This window comes from Capricornis sumatraensis, chromosome 8 (genome assembly GCF_032405125.1).
Source record: "Capricornis sumatraensis isolate serow.1 chromosome 8, serow.2, whole genome shotgun sequence".
Taxonomy (NCBI): Eukaryota; Metazoa; Chordata; class Mammalia; order Artiodactyla; family Bovidae; genus Capricornis; species Capricornis sumatraensis.
Window position 1 is genome coordinate 102896871 of NC_091076.1, and position 23235 is coordinate 102920105.

A 23235-nucleotide genomic window follows, 5' to 3' on the forward strand; every position below is an offset into this window, starting at 1 on the left:
AGAGTGTTTATATTGGGGGCATTTGGGGTCAAGTGTGAGAATCGTCATGATAACTATCATTACAAGAATGATCTTCTTCCCTCTTTCCTGTTGGTTTGAGCCCCCAAATCTCCCAAGAGTTAGAAAGAGATTACTTTTTTTTTTTTTTTTTTGAGGCAGAAACTGTGGGGTGGGTGTGCTGATATTAAATGTGGCAACGAGAGCCTGGGGTTTCCCAAGATATTCATGAGAAACAGAAGACTCTGAGGCGTGGGAAGTTCTGGAGAACAGGAACTAAAGTCTGAGTACACATTGGGTAGTGCCATCGGGGCCCATAACCCAAGCCAACAGACAACTGGGCAAAGATTCGAAAGTCTACGCTCCCAGAGAAAGCAAAGCCTGCCCTTAAGAAAAGAAATATTATGTCACGCAAACATAGAGCTGGCCGGGGCCCTCATGCCCTTTGTCAGGTATTTCCTTAAAGTGGTAAGTAGTCAAGATTTTGGCGATGCTTGATTCTCTCCATTGTGGGTATAGCTTGCCTCCCCCAGCCCACCCCAATCCCACCTGCAGCAACCAGGGCAGAATGTTCTCAGTTCAGCAAATATCTTCCGCTAGGACAGTCTGAGCCAGGGCTAGGACAAGAGTGATGGTTAAAAAAAAAAAAAAAAAAACAACTAACAAATCAGAACTCAAAGCCAGCAGTCATGCCTAGGGGAGAGTTCATCAGCCCTGTGATGGGTCAGAGGCCAAGGCCAACCAGAATGATGACCCTCCACCCCACTGGATCAAGGTCTCTTAGGTTCCCAGAGGAGTCATAGACCACGCCCATCCTGGAATTCCCTAGGAGCCCGCACCTCCTACACAAAGATGTCTGGGCCAAACTCCTAAAGTTTTCCTGAACATTCCCAAGTGGCTCCACATTCTCAGACACGGGTTGCTCATGGGATGTAAAACCCAGCGGCTCACGGTGGGGGGAGGGGAGCACACTGCCCGGAATCTCTGCCCAGAGGCAGCACATTCTGTGCACTCTTTGGCAATTCCTTCTCTCTCCCTGGGCACGTCACGATGCTCACTCTGTTTTCTCCTCCTTGGAAAAAACTACGTGACCTCGGTTAACATCTGCAAGACGCGCAGTTCTAGATAAGCAAAGCCTGTTATTAGCAGCTCTGTGATTTTTTTTCCCACTGAGGCCTCTCCCAGCTATTTTTGGGCCGGGTTGCCCAGCCATCCCAGTCTCAAGGGCAGAGACCAGTACTGCAAACTTTTGAATTCTGTTCCAAACGGTAACGAAAGGCAGGCAGGCTCTGGTGGTGGTGTCCCATGGCCAAGGGATGGGGGTGGGAGAGATTCCGTGGAGATCTGGAGAAGGAGCTAAGATGGAAACTTGGCAGCCAAACCCAGCTTCCCTGGCTGCTGGCCCACCCTCAGTGCTCCTGGATGGTGCTGCCCCTGTTCTGGAAGGCTCCGGGGCAGGTGGGAATCGGACTGATAGCTGCCAGGATAGAACAGGCTAATCCGGGAGTGATCTTCAGACCTGGAGAAGACACGCCCACTCTAAGGGGGAGTCCCCTCAGAACTCCAAGCCAAGTTGGGCAGTAGGGGATAGAAAAATACAGTTGCTGTCTTTCTTTTGCCTTTTATATGCCTCCTGACTCTAATCAAGCCACTTAATGCCTCATGCCTCAGTTTCTCCATCTCTCAATGCTTACTCCCATTTCCTAGCACTTTCAGTTACACAGAGACAGTCCTAGACAGACCAGTTAGGTAAGACTACTTTACTTGATGCACGAAATAGGAGGCCCTCTAGTGGACGGCACAATTGTATGCCTTTCACTGTGAGTGAATGAGTAAGTGGGCACAGGAATGAACAATTAAAGTGAAGAATTTTGTAGTCTTTCATGCAGAGCCACAGAAATAAAAGGAGGAGGGAATTTCCAGGAGAAGGTCGCGGTGAAGTCTCCTATGATGCAAAGAAGACAAGGACAATGAAAATTAAAGAAAAACCTGGTTGTGCATGATTGCTGACTGGGAGGAGGGCAATTTCATGCCACAGCCTTCTGGAAAGCAGTGTCTATTCACCAGAGGATGCAAGTCCCCTTTGACCTAGTCACCTTTCTTCCAGGAATTTATCCTGCAGGTATACTTACAACTGGGCTCCAATAAGTAAGTTCTGGGCTATGCCCCCGAAGCATCACTGTAATGCAGAAAGATGATAGATACCCTAAAATGACATCATTAGGGGCCTGGTAAAGTAAATTACACAACATCCATACAGCAGATAACACGTGGCTCCTTAGAGAATGAAGCCACTCTCTATGTAACGATATAGAACAGGCATTCACGTGAGGTGAAAAATTACAAACTTTATTAAAAAACATTAAAGAAGACCTCAGAAAATGGACCAACCTAGACAGTATACTGAAAAGCAGAGACATTACTTTGTCAACAAAGGTCCGTCTAGTCAAGATTATGGTTTTCCCAGTGGTCATGTATGGATGTGAGAATTGGAATATAAAGAAAACTGAGTGCCAAAGAATTGATGCTTTTGAACTGTGGTGTTGGAGAAGACTCTTGAGAGTTCCTTGGACTGCAAGGAGATCAAACCAGTCCATCCTAAAGGAGATCAGTCCTGGGTGTTCATTGGTGGGACTGATGTTGAAGCTGAAACTCCAATACTTTGGCCACCTGATGGGAAGAGCTGACTCATTTGAGAAGACCCTGATGCTGGGAAAGATTGAGGGCAGGAGGAGAAGGGGATGACAGAGGCTGAGATGGTTGGATGGCATCACCGACTCAATGGACATGGGTTTGGGTGAACTCCGGGAGTTGGTGATGGACAGGGAGGCCTGGCGTGCTGCGGTTCATGGGGTTGCAAAGAGTCAGACACGACTGAGCGACTGAACTGAACTGAACTGACAGTAAACAGAAAGGCAAACCATGTTCTTGGGTAAAAGACCCATCACCATAAAAATTTCAATTCTCCCCCAATTAATCTACAGATTCAAAGTAATTCCATTCAAAATCCTAAAAAGCTGGGGTGGGGGGGTATTGTGGGAGGGAGGAAGGAATTGTCCTATAACATATAAACGCTTATTAAAAAGAAGTAATAATGAGGACAGTGGTATTGGAACTACTATGAAAAATTACACCAGTACAACCTAATAGAAAGCCCCCCAAACAGACCCACATATATATGAAAACTTCATCTATGACCAAACAGGCATTGCATACATATCAATGGGGAAAGGATTATTTCCTTAAAAAACCACTGAGATATTGGGGCATCTGTAGAAGAAGAAATAGAAATGACCAAAATATATGATATACAATCAGTACTCAGACAGTATCCCAGAGAAGATATTTAATGCCATAATTGGCAAAATTAATAACCTGATAATATCTCTGGAGTGATTTGACCTCTCATCCACTGCGTAGTTTTATTTCTTGTTGTAAAAGTTATAATAGGCATTGTGAAAGTGAAAGCCACTCAGTAGTGCCCGACTCTTTGCGACCCAGGCCTGAATACTGAAGTGGGTAGCCATTCCCTTCGCCAGGGCATCTTCCCAACCCAGGAACTGAAACCAGGTCTCCAGCATTGCAGACGGTTTCTTTACTGTCTGAGCCACAGGGGAAGCCCATGAGTCCTGGAGTGGGTAGCCTAGCCCTTCTGCAGTGGCTCTTCCTGACTCAGGAATCGAACTGGGGTCTCCTGCATTGCAGGCAGATTCTTTACCAGGTGAGCTATCAGGGAAGCCTATTTGCTAAAATTATAAAACAAAGCAGGAGAATCACTATTAACACAACATTCAAGATTGTGGTTACCTCTGGCGGTGGGAGGGGATTGGGAAGAGGGAGGAGTACGGAGAGCTTTCAAGATAGCAGGGCTAAGGTCTTATTTCTTAAGCTGGGAGGGCTCTGCAGATAGAGAATGGGTGTGTGCTCAGTCATGTCTGACTCTTTGGGCCCCCAAAAATAGCAGCCCACCAGGCTCCTTGGTCCATGGGATTATCCAGGCAAGGATACTGGAGTGGGTTGCCATATGCACCTCAAGGGGATCTTCTGTACCCAGGGATCCAACCTGAATCTCTTGTGGCTCCTGCATTGGCAAGCAGATTCTTTACCACTGAGAGGGAAGCCATATAGATACGAAGCGAAGTGAAATTTGCTCAGTCGTGTCCAACTCTTTGAGAATTCTCCAGGCCAGAATACTGGAGTGGGTAGCCTTTCCCTTCTCCGGGGGATCTTCCCAACCTAGGGATCGAACCCAGTTCTCCCGCATTGCGGGCGGATTCTTTACCAGCTGAGCCACAGCGAAGTCCAAGAATACTGGAATGGATAGCTTATCCCCTCTCCAGGTGATCTTCCTGACCCAGGAACTGAACTGGGATCTCCTGCATTGCTGGTGGATTCTTTACCAACTGAGCTATCAGGGAAGCCCCATATAAAGAGAGAGATACCTTAATAAATAAAAGATGTAAAGAATTTAAAGTAATAACAATATATATGGTATATATGGTACTGGAGAAGACACTTGAGAGTCCCTTGGACAGCAAGGAGATGAAGCCATTCAATCCTAAAGGAAATCAACCCTGAATATTCATTGGAAGGATTGATGCTGAAGCTGAAGCTCCAATACGTTGACCACCTGAGGCAAACAGCCAACTCACTGGAAAAGACCCTGATGCTGGGAAAGATTGAGAGCAGGAGGAGAAGCGAGTGAGAGAGAATGAGATGGTTGGGTCCCATCACTGAATCAATGGACGTGCGTTTGAGCAAACTCTGGAAGGTAGTGAGGGGCTTCCCAAGTGACTCAGTGGTAAAGAATCTGCCTGCCGATGCAGGAGACTCAAGAGAAGCAGGTTCGATCCCTGAGTCAGGAAGATCCCCTGGAGGAGGAAATGGCAACCCACTTCAGTATTCTTGCCTGGAAAATACCATCGACAGAGGAGCCTGGTGGGCTGCAGTCCATGGGGTCACAAAGACTCAAATACTACTGAGCACAGCACAATCAGTCCAGGAGATAGTAAAGGACAGGGAGGCCTAGCATGCTGTAGTCCTCAGCGGTAGCTGAGTCAGACACAACTTAGCAACTGAACAAACACAAATATGGTGTATGGCCAGGATTTATTTTAGCATGATAGGAAACAAATGAATTCATGAAGGGTCCCCCCACCCTAAAAAAAAGGCAGAACCATGTCTAGCACATTTGCATTTTTTAAAAGGTAATTTAATGTATGTGTTTATGATTAGTTTGTGCATCATAAAATAGCTCTAGAAATAACCACAAAAAACTAGTAATAGTGATTGCCTCTGGGCAGAGAATGCCAAACAGGGTAGTGGTGGGGGGGCGGATTATTTTTCACTGTGCACCATTAATATAATTTGAATTTTTCCCTTGTGCATCTGTAAGTTCTTGAGAAACCCTGGGGTGTTTGCAGGCACCAAAAGACTGAATCAGGTGCAGACCAGCAGAGTGCTGAGGCACCCTCCTAGCCCAGCTCTTGAGAGGTGAAGCGCCATTGCTATCAGGCTTTTTTCAGAATTTCTAAAACAGGTACATTGCAGGAAGAAGTCTGGGGGTTGGGAAGGAGACTGGCAAAAACAGGATGAAATCAGAGACCCTCATTTGGGAGAGGGTTCGTTGACTGCAAATCAGTGGCACCCTATTCCCAGGATACTACCACCTGTGCCCAGACCTTTTGTTTGGAAAAGGATCAACATTCCAATGTGGTCAATTGGAAGAGCCAAGGAGAGGGGCTCTCGGAAAATGAAAGTGTTAGTTGCTCAGTCGTGTCGCAGTCTTTGCGACCCCATGGACTGTAGCCCGCCAGACTCCTCTGTCCATAGGGATTCTCCAGGCAAGAATACTGGAGTCGGTTGCCATGCCCGCCTCCAGGGGATCTTCCCGACCCAGGGATAGAACATGCATCTCTTAGGTCTTGTGGACTGGCAAGCGGGTTCTTCACCACTAGCGCCACCTGCTGCTGTTGCTAAGTCGCTTCAGTCGTATCCGACTGTGCGACCCCATAGACGGCAGCCCACCAGGCTCCGCCGTCCCTGGGATTCTCCAGGCAAGAACACTGGAGTGGGTCGCCATTTCCTTCTCCAGTGCATGACAGTGAAAAGGGAAAGTGAAGTTGCTCAGTCGTGTCTGACTCTTCGCCACCCCATGGACTGCAGCCCACCAGGCTCCTCCGTCCATGGGATTTTCCCGGCCAGAGTACTGGAGGGGGTTGCCAGCGCCACCTGGGAAGCCCTAATGAATAAGGAGTGGGGAAAAAGAAAAAAAGTACTGGAGTGGGTTGCTATTTCTTTCTCCAGGGATCGAAGCCTGCATTGCAGGCGGATTCTTTATCGTCTGAATGAGGGTGGCAAGGGATCCCTCCAGGCAAGGGATCCTACAATCTCAGCTGGAGGAATGATAACTCCTTCCTCATAGCCTTCATTCCATCCCCACCTTCCATTTTGGCCAAAGTTCTGGAATAACTCGCCGAAAACGGCCTGCGGGTGGAGCACACTGCCCTCGGGCCCCCTCCCAGCGAGCGGCTCCTCCCCCGGGACCTGCTCGCTGAGCAGCGAAAAAAAAAAAAACCACAGCTCCCAGAAGCCCGCAGTGGGCGTCGGCGCGCAGTCGCGGAGCGGGGGCTGCCGGGAGCGTGTTGCCCGGAGGCGGGGCGAGCGCGCCGGGCGGAAGTCGGCTGCCTGCTGGGTCCCCCGCGCTACCCGCAGTGAGGCCCCGCCGCCCGCGGGCCCCGGAGCCAGCCCGCACCGGGTGAGTGATGGCCTGCCGGCGGCTCGCCGGCGCCTGCTGCCCGCTTCGATCCCGTCGCGTCCCGCCTCCGACCCCAGGCTCCAGCCCCCTTCTCCCTGAGCGGGGCCTCCGCCCCCCTTGACTCGCTGACTAGGGTGGGACGCCTGCCTCTCCTCTGACTTGTAAGACTCTTACCTCCTCTGACCTACGGGACACCTGCCCCCTCTGACTTAGGAAATACCTCCCTCGTGTGACTGCAGGACGACCCTCTCTGACCTGGGGGACTCGTCCACCCTCTGACTGGCACGGTCCACCACCCTTCTGACTGCAGGACTCCTGCTCGCTCTGACTTGTGGACACCTCGCCCCTCGGCCTAGGTTGGGACATCACCCCCTCTGAGCCTGGAGGATGCATTCCCTTCCTGAGGCTTAACTATCCTTGAGGACAACCCTCTCCTGCCCGCTGTGATTTCATTACAGCCTCTCTGACCTGTGCAGGGCTTCTCCTGACCTGTTAGGGAACCCCTCCCCTTTCTGACTGGCACTTTGTCACACCTGCAGCAGGTCAGCATCCCCCCACCCCAGCAGGCCTTCCTCTTCTTCCCCTCTTTCCTTTGCACCCAGACTGTCTGCCCTAACCCCCTCTCCACTCTCTTCTCCCCACCTTCTGGTCAGGATGGGCACCATTCCTAGGACAGGTGCTTTGCCCATCCCTGTGGTTTGTCGTGACCCTTGCCCTCTCGTCCCTAGGCTTGGCAGGCCCCCTTCCGTCTTGCGGACACGTCTTTTTCCCAGGCACCTGAGAGTCCCCCAGGAGATGGGTGCCTCTTTGCACTCCAGCCCTGTTTCTGGTATGTGCTTGACATCTTTTCCTACCCAATTCTGAACAAATAGTAGATGTAGGAGCCCACATCTGCTGAGGTCGAGTGAATCTTGCTGGTCCTTCTAAGGACCAAACCTTAACAAAAGCACGGGGTCTCCGGGGGTCCATGAAAAGGGAGCAGGTGCTGCAGCCCTTCAGGAGCCCTAGGGTCTCTTCAGCCTCCCCCTCCTCTCCCTTCGAGAAGCTTGATTGAGAAAAGTCTGCCTGGGCTGGGCTGCGGGCCTTCCTCCAGCCCCCAGCCTCACCCCACAGGCCTGCCAGTGGAACAGCCCAGCCTGAGCCTGTGGGCTTGATGAGGCTCCTCCCAGAACAGCCAGCAAGCAGCCGGCCCCTGGGGCGCCTCCCTGCCTGCCTCAATGAGCCCTCTATTCGGCCTGAGAGACACACCAACCAGCCAGCCACTCCCTCTACACTTGGTAGGGGCGTCCTGTCCTGAGAGCGTCTTTGGGAGAGGACTCAGGGGAGACGCGTCAATTTGGTCAGGCACTGTCACGAGGCCTCTGGGGCCAGGATTCTCCATCTTCTCCCTTTTCCTTGTCCCAGTTAACCTGATCACACAAGGCACCGTGACGTCACAGGGTAGTGGAGGAAATCCTCCACGGGCAAGCATGCTTTGTGGTGCCATGTGAGCTGATTGTTGCATTCCTTCTGTTAGCTGAGAGTCTGCTTTCTTCCCCCTAAAGATGTCACCCAAATGTAGCTTACCCCTTATTTTCATAGCCCATAGCTGTAATGTGTTTAAGCTGTGGATACTTGAGGGATTTCTTACCTGCCAGTCTGACTGCACCCTGCGCGTGTGCCCAGCCTCCCTGAGCCACAGAGGTGGGGAGGAGGGGCCCAGGGTGCAGGAGGAGCGGCTGTGTCCACCCTACTCCCTGAATGTGGCCTTTGAGGTGAGCACTGCAGGCTGCCACACACACACGCCCCTTTCATCTGAGTCTCGGGACTTGCCAGCAGTGACGTGGCAGTGCTCGTGGCAGCTGTGGAGGGTAGGTGGACACATGTTCCAGTGTGTTCTCCTTTAGAAACAGAGTACCTCAGATCTGGGAATGTGGTCTGGAGACCACATTCAGGTGATTGTGGAATGGTACCTAGGACACTGCAGGGAAAAAGGTAGTGATGTTACTTTTCCCTTCAGTAACACTCTGGACTGTGGAGATTCCTGGAAAGATATTATTAAATGCCAACGTTAGGGGAATCTAAAACTTTCAATTTAATCTTTAAGGACCTCTGTGTTGATTTCCCGTTTCACTGGACTCAAGATGATCAGTTAGAAAAAAATAATCCTGGTGATAGAGAAATCTGTTTGGGAAGGTGTTCAGTTTTCTCATTTCCTATACCTTTTTTTTAAAAATCCTACTTGTTTACTTGTAGTAGGTCCAGTCATTAAGTGGAACTCACAGCTTCAGGTTCTGAAGCAGAGCCCGACTTCCATTCTTGTTCAGCTGGGGGAACAAGCCGTGGGGAATGAGGCTGGAGTAGGGCCCCAGACAGCAGGGTTCAGAAGGGGCCAGACCAGATCCTGATACAGTTACTGATGGTGTGAGGGTGAGGTTGGAGCCCCCACAGAAGGGCTCCAAGGGTTGAGTGAGCCCCAGCGATATCTGCCACTGAGAAAAGTGCCAGGAGGAAATGGCTTCTTGTAGGTGCAGCTCTGCTGTCTGGGAGCAAGCCCTGATTCAGATGGATCATGGGATGATTATGTCCTCGTATTTGTGGGCTCTCTGCATAAACAGCCCCAGTGATGTGTGGTTTTGTGTACGGCACAGCACCTCACTTTCAACTGGAAAGATCACTTTTTGCTAAAAATCCTCCAAGTATAGCTTTAATGATACAACTGAAGCACACGCAGCCCTCCCATGATGGCAATAACTACAAACTGTGGACGATCCTGACAGCGTGTGCCCACCCCGGAGACAGAGCCTTGTGCGAACGGCCCTGCCCCTTCGGAAAAGCTGGAGGTTCTTTCTCTGTCTCCCTCCTTGTGGTTGGCAGAATAATGCCCCCTCACCCCCCGCAAGATGTCCACATCCTGACCCCCAGAATCTACAAATATATCACGTGGCAAGGGGTTATTAGGGATTCCCTGGTGGCTCAGATGTAAAGAGCACCTGCAATGCTGGAGACCTGGGTTCGATCTCTCAGTTGGGAAGATCCCCTGGAGAAGGAGATGGCAACCCACTCCAGTATTCTTGCCTGGAAAATCTCATTGATGGAGGACCCTGGCGGGCTACAGTCCATGGGGTCACAAAGAGTCAGACACAACTGAGCGACTCTACTTTCACAAGGGGATATTAAGGTAGCAGATGGAATTAAGGTTGTTAACCCACGACCTTAAAAGAGGGAAACCATGCTGGGTTATCGAGCAATCACAGAGCCTTTAAACGTGGAAGAGGGAGAGAAGAGAACTTTAGAGGGAAGTGACGTCAGAAAGGCCAGAGCGAGACAGTGTTGTTGCTGGCTTTGAAGGTGGAGGAAGGGGCCACAAGCCAAGAAATGTGGGCAGCTGCGAGAAGCTGAGAAAGGCCAGCTCCTCAGAAAGGGACACAGCCCTTGATTTTAGCCCAGTGAGACCCATGTCAGGCTTCCGTCCTCCAAGACTGTAAAGCGAGTTTGTGGTGTGTAAGCGCTGAGTCTGCGGTGATTTGTTAATAGCAGCAACAGAAAACAAACTCACTCCTCTTGGGTAGTGACCTTAAAGCAAGCCAGAGGGCTGAAAAATAAGTTACCTCGAGCTGTATGTAACCGGATTCAGCACGCAGTTGTGAGTGCCTGTATACAGAGTAAGAGGAGCCCGGGAAGGTGCAGACTCAGGTAGGACCCGGAGTTTCAGCCCTGACCTCAGTATTCACTGGAAGGACTAGTGTTGAAGTTGAACCTCCAATACTTTGGCCACCTGATGGGAAGAGCTGACTCATTTGAAAAGACCCTGATGCTGGGAAAGATTGAGGGCAGGAGGAGAAGGGGACGACGGAGGATGAGGTGGTTGGATGGCTTCACCAACTCAATGGACATGAGTTTGAGTAAACTCCAGGAGTTGGTGATGGACAGGGAGGCCTGGCGTGCTGCAGTCCAAGGAGTCGCAAAGAGTCAGACACGACTGAGAAACTCAACTGAAAAGGACATACTGGACTGCTGTGGACCTTTCCCTTCCTTCCTGGTTTCCTTCCACTGTCCACCCTGCCCACATTTGAAATGGCCTAAAATAGTACAAAGTAGGAAGCCTTGGCAAGTCCAAAACAGAAAAATCCCTTGAATCAGGTCATATTTTCCAGAAGCTGAGACACACCGTCTGCATTCTTTGAGATGCCGTCTTGCTGGAGCTGTGAAACCCTTGGCGCCTAGTGATGTCAATGGGATGAGCTCTTGACTTTCTAACCAGGAAGTGCCCTTTGGCAGTGAGCAGAGCAGGAACTCGGAGGCCAGCCCAGCCCACTGTCTGGACAGGGCTCTCTAGGAGCGAGGTGGGGCCAGGAAGGCGGTGGCTGCCCCCAAGGCGACAGGGAGCCAGGAGAGTCCTCCTTATCTCCACACTGTGCTTCCTGCCTCCCTAGATCCTGAAGGGGTGTGGGGGGCGGGTAGCCTTGGCAGCTGTCGTTAAACCTGTTTGCCTTGCCACCTGTCACACCCCTGAACTGAAGGAATCTACAGAAAAAGGCTCTTGGCTGTGTCGGGGGTTGCCACCCACTCTCTTCTAAGCCTTGGTAGAGTCCAGTGATGAAAGGCCCGTGGAAGTAGGGGTGTCAGAGCCTGTCCTCCTCCTTAACCGTAACCAGACCTCGGAGGGGCGGCTGCTGCTGCTGGGGTGGGGAGGCAGCGCCCCCCTGGTGTACAGCAAGAGACTGGTGCCGCCTCCCTTGGGTCTGGAGTCCACTGGCCAGTGGATAATCACCACCACCACACCTGGCTGTTTCTGGTCTGTCTGCTAAGGAAGTGCTGGTTCCACGGACACCAGAAAAGCATGAGTGTCAGCGAGCCATTCTTGACACCTGCCCCAAAGAGAGGGGACCCGGAAGGAAATTAGAGCTTGAACCTCCTGGGTGGTGGTTGCCCCTCGACAGCCAGGGACGCCTTTCCAGAGATGCTGCAGTGGGGCTGGCACGGGAGAAAGGAAGCCGGGAGGGGTGTGGTCCCCAGGGGTTTCTGAACGGGAGCGAAGGTAGGCATGCCCCCTGAACAGGTGAGCCTGACCGGCCAGAGAGCTCGTGACTTTCTACTGCAGCAACTTGATTCCAGTTTTCCTGGTTACATAAAATCAGCCTGGGACCTCCCTTGTGGTCCAGTGACTAAGGCTACGCACGCCCAATGCAGGGGGCTCGGAGTCAGTCAGTCCCTGACCCAGGAACTAGCTCCCACGTGTGCAAATAAGACCCAGTGCGGTTAAATAAATGAAAATAATTTTTTAAAAAATCGACCCATTAGGATGGCTCAGTGGGTAAAGAATCCGCCTACAATGCAGGAAGGGAGATGTGGGTTTGATCCCTGGGTCAGGAAGATCCCCTGGAGAAGGAAGTGGCAACCCACTCCAGTGTTCTTGCTTGGAGAATCCCATGGACAAAGGAGCCTGGAGGGCTACAGTCCTTGGGGTCGCAAAGAGTCGGACGCAACTGAGCTCGAGCTGCACGTGGTGGGGTTGACAAACTTCTCGTCCCGTAGAGCAGACATTTAAAGTGCTTAGTGTTCGGAGGTGTGTGGGCAGGGGCAGGTCCTTCTGGGACTGGCTTTGTCCATTTCACCTCTCAGCTGCGCTGGCTTGTCTCCTGGTTTTCGTGGATGGCAGGTTTTTGTTTTTGTTTTGTTTTGTTTTTTAATAAAAATGCAAGCTCTCTCTTGGAGCCAGGCCTCCAGCAACAAGAGGCTACAGGCAGCTCACCATCAGTTTTAGATGATAAACTGGCGGGTCATGGCACGGCAGGAAAACGAATCTGATTGGAAACTTTCTTTTTCTACAAAATAAAAATAATCCCTTGGGATGCCAAAGCAGGGATGGACACCAAAGTTGGGCTTTGATCCAGTGGTGAAGCTGAAGGGGCTTTCTGGACGGCAGCCCGAGCTCTCCAGTCACCGAAAGCAATCGAATAAGTATTTATGTAGCAAAACGTGATCGAAGCCCAGGCCTCCTTTGGTCCTGGGAGCCAGCCTGGCTGAGCAGAGCCCCTGGGCTCCTGGGGCTCAGAGTCAGTGGGGAGGCTGAGACCGGGTCGCAGGCAGAGAAACGGCGGAGCCCGGCCCTGCAAGAGGCGCAGCCGGCATCAGGAGCGTTGGTTCTAGGCCTGGCCTCACACACCGCCACAGGCTTCTCGGCTGAAAACAGCACACGTGCCCTCCTTGTTCTGGAGGCCAGAAGCAGCTGTCGTTTCACTGGGCCTAGACGGTGTGGGCAGGGGCGCGCTCCACCGAAGGTGCCAGGGCACAGTCCGTCCTCGCCTCTTCCAGCTCCTCGGGCTCCCATGCAATCCTTGGCCGTGGTCACATGGCCTCCTCAGCTGTCACATCCCCCGCCCCTCTCTTCGGTGAGGACACGCTGAGGGCCCACCTGGGCAATCTCGCCATCGCAGGGCCCCTGACTGGCTCTCGTCTGCACAGTCCCTGTTGCCATAGAAGGGGCCAGTCCCAGGTCCTGGGATCCAGCCCGGCTGCCTTTGGGAGGTCAGCCCCTCAAAGGAGGGACTCTCATGGGGGAGGTGGGGGACATTTCACATAGACGCAGGACAGGAGGGGGGCAGGACAGCAAGTGCGTGACTCTCACGGGACAGCCAGGAGCTGCTAGGTGGGTCCATGTGGCTGAGTGGAGAGCGTCCTGTGCGAGTGTTTGGCACACAGATTGTGGGATCACGAACAAGGCGGTGCTTAGCATGGGGAGCGTGTGCGGGGATGCGAGCCTTCGCCTGCAGGCTGAGGAGCTTGTCCTTTGGCAGGAAGGTGCCAGGGGCTGGTAAAGATTCACTTTTCAGGAAAGTCTCCGTCAGGTGTGTGAAGGATGGATTGGGGAGGATCTGTTTCTCTCGGGCAGCAGAGTGTGGGTATTCTCAGCTTGGCAGGCCATCTAGTCCCTGGCCCTGGCTGTGCCCGGCGCTCACAGAAGTGGGCCGGCCCCTGCGCCAGCTTTGCCTGCAGAGCCGGGCCCCCCAGGCCTGCGCACAGGTGCTCGTAATGTGAGGGGGGACGCGCTGGACAGCAGCGGGAGGTCAGTGCCAAGTCCCACAGCATCTGACCCGGTGCCCGTGGCCCTGGGATGCCAGTCCGATGTGCACAGTTTACACGTGGAGAAACGGAGATCCAGAGGAGCGAGGTCACTTGTTTGGGGTCACGCAGCTGGTAACGGGCAGAACTCAGGTTGCCCAGAGGTCTGGGTCATCAGGAGGCCAAGGTGAGATCAGGGCAGAGGCTGGGGTGGCGGGGGGAGTGGTGCGGAGTTGAGAGCTGGGGTGCGGACAGGTGAGGGGGCCTGGCACCTGCCAGAATGTGGCGGCATGAGCGATTTGACTGCTGCCCAGGCTGGTGCTGAGGGCTGGGAGCACCCCTGGCCAGCAGTGCCTTCCTGCCGGGAACCTGCTGCAGGCGCGGGAGGCTCAGCATCTGGGCTCCTGGCCTGAATTCCAGGGAGACATTCAGGCTGGGAGGGTGTGGATTCAGAAGAAGTGGTGGGTGGCGAGGAAGGAGCCCGCCTTGGGGGCCGAGAAGAGAGGGAGGAGGGCTGCAGACAGGTCACCACTGGCGGCCCCGTTGCTGCCGGCAGGAGGTGCAGCAGGACCCCTGGTGGCTGGGCCCCAGGAGCAGGCCTGTCTGTGGGTGGGGTGTCTGCAGGCCAGCAGTGGACCCTAGCTAGGACGGGGGAGAGCGCTTCTCCGGGATGGGGATGCTGGGCTCTGCATTCATTCACAGAGGCACGGTGTCACCCTTTCACATGCTGAGCACTACCATTGTACCTGAGAGTGTACCCTGGAGCTGGAACAGTGGCTCAGGTGGGAGATTTGGACAAGTACAGACTGTGAGAAGGAAGCCGTAGAGCGGGCACGGCTGACCCGACCCCGAGCGAGCCGGAGGTCCTCCCCCTGGACCAGGGCCAGGGGGCTGGGCAGGCTCCACTGGGCCCTGGCTGCTGGTGGCGTCCTCAGAGTCTGCTGGGAGCGAGTGGAGGGGGGGACACCAGGACCGTGACTCAGAAATGAAGAGTCGGCCAGGGGCTGTGAGGGCACCTCACAGTGGAGACATGTCTATGCTGGCAGGCTCTGCCCACTGCACCTGCAGCCCTGTGACGGCAGGCAGCTCGACCCCGGCTGGATCCAGGGCCGGGGGTTTGCATGTACCTAAGCTGGGGCGCAGGGGCAAGGAGCCTCAGCTGCTCAGGAAGTGGGTGTCCTTTTCATTCCTTCGGCGCAGTATGCTGTGGGGTAGAGGGTGGGCAGGGAGGCCCTTCTGAGGAGTGCGAGCAAGACCGTCAGCAGCCGGGGCAGGACGGCGAGCCCTGTCTGGGGGAAGCGGGGTAGAAGGGTGGTCGGTTGGCAGGCAGAGGAGCCGGCTTGCTAGGGACGGGTTGGGGTTGGCAGGGGTTGTGTAACTAGCGAGGGTTTGCTCCCAAAGCAGGGAATGACACGCCAGAGGAACTGGCTTGAATGGCAGGTGTTGGTGGCCGCAGGGCACCAGTGGGTGTCGGGGTGGGGGGAGTGGCAGCAAGAGGGCGCCTGTGTGGTTCCTGTGAGAAGGGGCCGTGGGAGCCGATGGAGAGGAGGCAGGCAGCCGGGTCGCTGGGGCTGACAGAGCAGATGCTGCAGATGGAGGGGGATCGGGGCCACACCTGGGCTTTTCGAGGTGGCGGTGGCTTATAACTTTTGGTTGAAGTGTGTTCACACAGAAAGTTGTGTCTCCCAGGGTTTTGATGGAAGTTTAGACCAGGACAGCTGTGACGATGGCCATCCGCCATCGCTGCCTCAATTCCTGAGGGAAGAATTGCAGGCGAATGTATGTCAGAAATCCAGGCAGAATTTTGACCAGGAGATGCAGGAACTGAGAGCTCAGTGGCGACGGTGGGCTGGACGTGGACAGCGGGCAGCTTTGGCCTGGCCATGCTTTTGAAGCCGTGGTTTGGCGAGGAGGGGCCAGGACTCCTGCTTTCCCTCAAGGTCCCCAGCGACCAGCTCGCGTCTCCATGGCGAATTGGGGGACTGCTTCCTGGGTGCAGAGGGAGCCCTCTCCCAGGAGGGGAGGAGAGGAGGACTCCGAGGCTGTTCCACAGGGCCCCTCATGTCTGACCTGCTCCTTAGAAGTCCCTTTTCTGTACTTGACCCTGTGGCCAGAACCTAAGAATCTGTCCGGAAAGCAAGGGGATGGGAGGCCTGTTTACCATGTGGGCCTGTTGCCCTGATTTTCCATCCGAGGAGCCAGACCACATGCTCTACACTGTGGTGGGGGGTCGTTCACAGAACTGCCAAGTCCCCGCATGAATCCCCACGCCCTTCCCAGCTGCCACCTGGCGGAGTGAGGAGCATCTACGCAGAGAGTCAGCCGTTAGTTGTTTGGGAGCCAAGGCAGAAATGCTCCGTGGCCCGAGGGACGTTTCTCAGGCTGAGACCTGCCAAGTCACAGCTGAAGGTCGAGACAGAGAGTGGCCACGGGCCAGTGTTCTGCTGCTTCTGCCCCTGGTGCTGCTGTGACCTGTGAGCTGCTGTGACCTGTGAGCTGCCGTGACCTGTGAGCTGCCGTGGTCTGTGCTGGGGACGAGAGCCGCTATTCCTGGCCACCACAACCTCCCCCAGAGCTCGGCCTCTAGCTGCACTCGGGGAGCGGGCCGGGCCAAGCCACGCTGTCCTTGGAGCTGATGCGCTGACAGGCGGGGCTCCAGGGATGAGGACGCGACAGCCTCTGGACCCTCAGCCTTTTGCATGACACAAAGGCGCCAGGGGACAGATGTTGCCAAAACCCTCACTGTTTCTGTTTGGCTTGATTGTGTTCCTTAGTTGACTTGAATGGGCTTCCCCAATGGCTTAGCCGGTAAAGGATCCCCTGCAATTCAGGAGACACAGGAGGTGCAGGTTCAGCCCCTGGGTCGGGACTGTCTCCTGGAGGAGGGAATGGCATCCCGCTCCAGTGTTCTTGCCTGAAAAGTCCCATGGACGGAGGAGCCCGACAGGCTACAGTCCACAGGGTCCCGGCAGGTCAGACGTGAGTGACCAGCTAAGCGCAGCACAGCACGTTTCTGTTCAGCTGACAGTGTTTTATGCTTTATTTGAATATCAGGGAAACGTGACCCAGGAGGAAGTAAAAACTCCCTCTCTGAGCATGTGTCTGCTCTGTGCACTGTTCTAGTGGCTGGGGGCGCAAATGAATGAACTGTAACGTGATGTCCAGTGGTGACAGGTGCCAAGGAAAGGGATGGAGGCCGTCGGGAGCAGAGCCATCAGGGAGGGCTTCCTGGCTCAGGTGACCTTTGCTTAAAGTGGACCTGTACTCTCTCTGATAGTTTGTCCTGCCCAGCGCCCTCCCCACCTCCCCGCCTGCCACGTGCCCTCTTTCCCAAGACTGCAAAGCACCAGCTTACGCAGAACTTTCACTGAGGTTTGTGTCTTGCCAGCTGGGACAGAGGACACGGAACAGTTTTGCTTTGGAAAGACTTTTCTTCCTGCTGAATAAGAGTAAACAAAGATACTGCTAGAGTCAGGGTTTACTTGAGCCAAGAGAGCAGTAATGGCCCAGAGACGTGGCCACGCCAGGCACCCTGGACGAGGCCACCTTGGACCGTGCACCCACTCGTACGTGGGGCGCTGTGCCCGGCAGGTCGTGACCGCTCTCCTTTCCCCCGCGTTACAGGTCCCGCTGCCCTTCAGTCTGATGCCCGTCCAGCTCTCCAACCCCCCGGAATGGAATGAGTCTATGCACTCTCTCCGGATCAGCGTGGGGGGCCTTCCCGTGCTGGCGTCCATGACCAAGGCCGCAGACCCCCGCTTCCGCCCCCGCTGGAAGGTGATCCTGCCATCCTTTGTGGGCGCCGCTGTCCTCTGGCTGCTCTATGCCCACCGCCCCCCTCCTGGCCGGCCCCCCCTGCCCAACACCCACAACTGGAAGCTTGTCCAGCCGCCTGCTGCCCGGTACAATGACACCTACCCACTGTCTGCCCCCCAGAGGACGCCGGGTGGGACGCGATACCGGATCGCTGTTATCGCCGACCTGGACACAAAGTCCAGGGCCCAGGAGGAGAACACCTGGGTCAGTTACCTGAAGAAGGGTCATCTGACCCTGTCAGACAGCGGGGACCGGGTGGCCGTGGAGTGGGACCAAGGCCATGAAGTCTTGGAGTCCCACCTGGCAGAAAAGGGGCGGGGCATGGAGCTGTCGGATCTGATCGTCTTCAATGGGAAGCTGTACTCTGTGGACGACCGCACCGGCGTCGTCTACCAGATCGAAGGCTCCAGGGCTGTGCCCTGGGTCATCCTGTCCGACGGCGACGGCACCGTGGGGAAAGGTAAGTCAGGCCATCTGTCCCCAGGCTCACTGCAGTGCTGGAGGACAGGTCATCCGGTTGGTTCTCAACATGTGCACAGCGAAGCAGTCACAGGTCCGGGGGGGTGGACGTCGGGGAGATTTCATCTCCCCCACCTCTGACCTGCGGCCCCCACAGCCTGAGCAGAGTCCTCGGGGACCTCAGACCGAAGCCATGCCCAGGAGTGTGAGCTTCTGCTGGGGGCTGGCGGGGAAGCAGGGTCTCTCCCAGAGGAGCGCTGGGCCCTGCCCTCAGGGACAGCCCCTTTCTGCGTCCTCAGCCGTATCAGTGTCTTGAGCGTACGTTGGGACTGCGCCCTCCACGTGCCTCAGCCTTAAAGCCGGAGCATCAGGTTTGCTCATTCTGAACTGAGACTTTGTTAAAAAGCAAACTGCTCCTTTCTGAAAACCCAGCAGGGGAAGGTCTGAGTGTGAGCAGCAGAGCCCCCCACCCCGACCTTGAGTGGAGTCTGACCTCTGGCATCGGCTGTGCCCCACGCCAGCAGGCAGGTAGCAGAGCTGTGGGAGGGAGCCTGTGTGCCCAGAACCTTCACATGGGGCAGCAGGAGAGTTGACATCAGCTTCCATGCGTGTGGCTGGGTCTGCACCTGCTAGAAAGCCAGGCTCCACTGCCAGTGCCTGGGGTCAAAAGAGAAATCACATTAACTCACTGGGCGCTGGGCTGGCTGCCAGGCCCTCCTTCCCTCGAAGTGATAAAAATCTGCCCAACTTTACCCGAGGCTGGGCAGGTTGGCAGGACTCTCAGCCACCGTTTTATTGAAAACCTCGGTTGCCCACTTTCTGCCTCAGGCCAGCCGCGCATGTCCGGCACCATCCAGCAGTTCTGCTTGCCCCTGGGGTCTGGAGGGTAGCAGGATAAAGGGAGCTCGGGGTTGCCCAGTGGTCAGTCCCCCAGAGGAGACCATAGGAAGTCAGTGGGGCCCCCAGAGCCACCTGCAGAGAAGCATCCCAAGGTGAGGGTTGCAGCCACAGCTCCTTGGGCCAGCCAGAAGTTTGCAGAACATTTGGGAACAAGCAGAGATTAGAACACAGTGAAGGAATAGGTGAGAATATGCAAGAACAAAGTGCCCACACAGCCTTCAAAGCTAGGCTCATGGTAAGTAAATCCATCTAAGAAAATAAACACACTGATTGGCGTGGCTACTGTGAGCATCTGTGCAGAGCCCCACTAAGCTCTGGCCGCTGGCACTTAAATCCCTCTGGGGTGTGGCTGTGTGACCAGCACTTTCCTGCATTTTCCCAGGGTTGGGCGTGGTCTGAGATGGGGCTGACGTGACAGCTGGAGAAACAGGAAGATTGGGGTCTGCAGAGATTGTGAGTGGAGGGCCACTTTTCTGGCTGGGGAAGTACTAGGCCACTCCACTGGGGGGTTCACTTGGGCTAAGGGGGAACGGTCCAGCAGGGTTCCTGGAGTGAGTTTGGGAAGAAGATGCTGGAGGGCAGGGAGAGAGGAGTCAGGAGGCGGAGGTGGTGCCCGTCTGCCCTCCGTGAACGCCATGCTGTCTGCTCCGAGGCGCCCGCCTGCCCGCCTTCCGATGGAGCTGCAGGGTGGCTGATCCGTCCTCTACTCTCTTGTTGTCGCCCCAAGTTGAGCCCACTGTGAGTGACCTCTGCTACCTAGAGCTGCCGGGCCCAGAGGGCTCTCTGCTCTGGCCTGACTGGGCCCACGGACCAGGCCAGCAGAAGGCTGGCCCTCGCCTCAGCCCCGCCCCTGTCTCCCTGTCCCCAGGCTTCAAAGCTGAGTGGCTGGCCGTGAAGGATGAGCATCTGTATGTGGGCGGCCTGGGCAAGGAGTGGACCACTGCCACGGGGGAGGTGCTGAATGAGAACCCAGAGTGGGTGAAGGTGGTGGGCTGCAGAGGCAGCGTGGACCACGAGAACTGGGTGTCCAGCTACAACGCCCTGCGGGCCGCTGCCGGGATCCGGCCGCCAGGTGAGAGCCAGGCCCGCGGACGGGCACCGCGAGCTTGCTTGCTCGGCTGTCTCTGACGGTTGCTCCCGCCAGGCCTCTGGGTTCTGGGGCCAGCGAGCCATTGCTTTTCACCCAGGCTCACCTGGCGGGCTCAGACAGTAGCTCCGTCCGCAGGGTCCTCCTGGGGACTGCCCCGAGGTTGGGCCTCGCCCCTGACCTGGCGGTGGGAGCAGGTGCACAAAGCTTTGCTTCTTTGCCCCCATTTCTGGAAGTCATTGTTTGTAGTAGGGAGGGGTGGTACTTGGAGCGGGCTCGGGGACGTGACTGAGGTCACAGCTTCACCTCCAGATAAGGCTGACTTCCCATCCTTTTCGGCTTGCAAGGCAGCCTCTCCTACCCTCCCTGATCCGTCTTCTCAGATCAGACCTGGTGTTAACTCGTGCCTCTTGCAGAAGCTGTCTCCTCTGCACCCCGAGAGAGGTGAAATAGCACCAAGGAGGTAATATACAGACAGACCTTGTAGCCATGGCTACTCAGCAGTGCTGGGGGAGCCGGCGAGGGAGGGCAGCCAGAGAGGCGGCCCAGCAGAGGCTCGTACGGCCCCATGGGCTCTGTCCTGCTGGGTTCAGCCACTCTGGACAGACGGACAGCTAAAGAAAAGAACGGTGCTGCTGCTCGGCTGCCGGGCCGCTAGCGGTCTGCACGCGGGGCGAGGTCGCCCTGGGCCCAGGGCGGGTCGGGTGGGCTGTGACCGGCCTGTGTGTCCCCAGGCTATCTCATCCACGAGTCTGCCTGCTGGAGTGACACGCTGCAGCGCTGGTTCTTCCTGCCGCGCCGCGCCAGCCACGAGCGCTACAGCGAGAAGGACGACGAGCGCCGGGGCACCAACCTGCTGCTGAGCGCCGCCCAGGACTTCGGGGACATAACTGTCCAGCGCGTGGGGGCAGTGGTCCCCACCCATGGCTTCTCCTCCTTCAAGTTCATCCCCAACACCGACGACCAGATCATCGTGGCCCTCAAGTCTGAGGAGGATGGCGGCCAGATCGCCACCTACATCATGGCCTTCACGCTGGACGGACGCTTCCTCCTGCCTGAGACCAAGATCGGGAGTGTGAAGTACGAGGGCATAGAGTTCATTTGAACCAAGAAAAGTCAAGAGGACGAGCAAGGCCGAGGGGTGGACGGTTTTAAGCTTCATCAGGACTCAAGTTTTATAAAAACCCAAGGACTGCACTTTCATGTGATGTTTAGTTTATCTTTTTTTCTTGTTTTGATTTTTTTTTTGGAACTCTTGAGGTGTGTGCCTGGTTTAGAAATTTCCAGAATTGGGAGCTCAGTCCCAGCCTGAGATGTGGCTTCTCAGAGGGGAGGGGAACGGAAGTGGCGGGGTGGGGCTGTCTCCCAGAGCTACAGGCCGGACGTTTCCCTGCACCTCCACCTGGTGGTTGAAGCTAGTCATTGCAGGCATCTTAATTTGGGGCCCATCCTCCGATTCAGCCCTTTCTTCCATCTGACCTCCTTTTCTTTTCTCTCCATTTCTTCTCCTGCTCAATAAATATTTCTTAAGCTCCTACAGTGTGTCAAGCACTGTGCCCTCTCTGGGAATCCAACAGTGAGTGAAGTGGGCTGCCAGCTTGGTGCTCCTGGACCACTCCACAATCCACCCCTCCAGGCCCCTGGGAAAGAACCTGTTTACACTGCAGGACCTCACAGGGCTGTGAGGGCAAGGGCAGGCCTCCGGGAACACGTCTGCTCAAAGGGCCCCAAGAGGGGCCACAGGCCCACCGTCTGCCCCCACGTCAAACTTCTCCATTCAAGGGGCTGGCCCCGTATATTCTGTCTTCAGGAAAATTCTGTCCCTGCGTAGCACTTTGAAGTTTTAATTATTAGCTTCTGTATTAGTTAGTTTCCTTTCTTATAAAATGGAATCAGCAAATCTTATCAAGAGCAAAGTCCTGTAGTTAAGAAATTCATTCCCAACAGTGAAGAAAATGGTAATTAAGCAGTTACAGTCGGTAAGGCAACTTTTCAAGCATTTCTAAGTCCTTGGCCAAAGGATACAATGATAAGGATACAATACCTTTTTTTAGCAATTATCAGAAATTGCCATTTCTTTAAAGACTTCTGCAAATGACTTGAATGTGTAATTCCTGAGTCAAAGAGGGGCCCCAGGTTCTGGCAAGCCTGCACCTGGCCCCCAACGCTGGGGCTCCCTTACCCTGGAGCTTGTGGACGAGGCCTGCCTGGTCCGGCAATTTCTGTCCTGGCCTTTTATTTCTCCACTTACCTGTGGGAGTTTTGCAGCCTCTTCTTTCTAGAAACTTCACAGAAACTTTGGCATGTCTTAGTCCCTATGGTCTCTTCTCCATACCCCAGGGTAAAGGTGGAGGGTTTGGGACACAGGTCAGCCAGAACCGAAGTCTAGAAGGGCCATCACCATCAGCCCGCGGTGCCCCTCTCCCAGAAGCTACCTCACCTCTCAGGAGAATGTAGGGTTTGCGATGGCCGGGGAGGGGCGTGCTTCAGGCTCTGGCTGTTTGTGAACCTCTGTCTCATAGACTTTTCCCACTTTAGAATTTTAATACAAATGCCCGGAGGGGATCCAGGAAGCATCCCTCATTCCTGTGCTGGTTGTTTCTTCCACTATAAAATGAAGAGCAGAAGAACAGAAAACAAGGTTTTGAGCAGACATGTCTCTCTAGAACTCAAATCCCACTGTACGACAGTCTGAAGGCCCAAGTCTTTTCTGACTTTGCTTACCTGGGCTCCCTGACCCACCTCCTTGATAAATATCCACGACATTCAGGGCTGTGTGATATTAAAAATACCAGAGATGAAATTAGGAAGGTTGGAGGACTAGGGACATTCACTGGATTGAGATCTAAGACCCAGGTGCCCAGAAGCTCCATTTTCACACAGTGATTTTCAAGTATTTTAAAGCTAGACTTTCCCCCTATCCCCACCCCTGTTCGCTGCTGTAAGCATAATGATTGTGTTCCTTCCTACTGGAGCCATTGTTTTGTAAACAATAAAGTGAATTCTCTTTGTCTCCTGGTCTGCATTGGCTTTTGGCACTGCCCCAGGGGATATGAGAGCCAGTTCACACAGGGGCTCAGAGAAGGGTGCGCTTCCTGTGGGGATGAAGAGGGATCCTGGCAAGGAATGAGCCAGAAGCATTCTTGATGCAGGATGGCCGGGGTGTCATGGGAGC

The 23235-nt window shown here is 54.8% G+C and overlaps 1 protein-coding gene across 1 annotated transcript; it reads left to right on the forward strand.

Annotated features, from left to right (window-relative positions):
- Positions 1-6683: 6683 nt before the first annotated feature.
- On the forward strand, positions 6684-23018 carry CANT1 (calcium activated nucleotidase 1). The gene is made up of 4 exons (XM_068976803.1): positions 6684-6754; positions 17423-18074; positions 19842-20045; positions 20795-23018. Exons 2-4 carry the CDS (start codon positions 17444-17446, stop codon positions 21163-21165), a joined length of 1206 nt encoding a protein of 401 aa, XP_068832904.1. The 5' UTR covers positions 6684-6754; positions 17423-17443; the 3' UTR covers positions 21166-23018.
- The last annotated feature ends 217 nt before the right edge of the window (positions 23019-23235 follow it).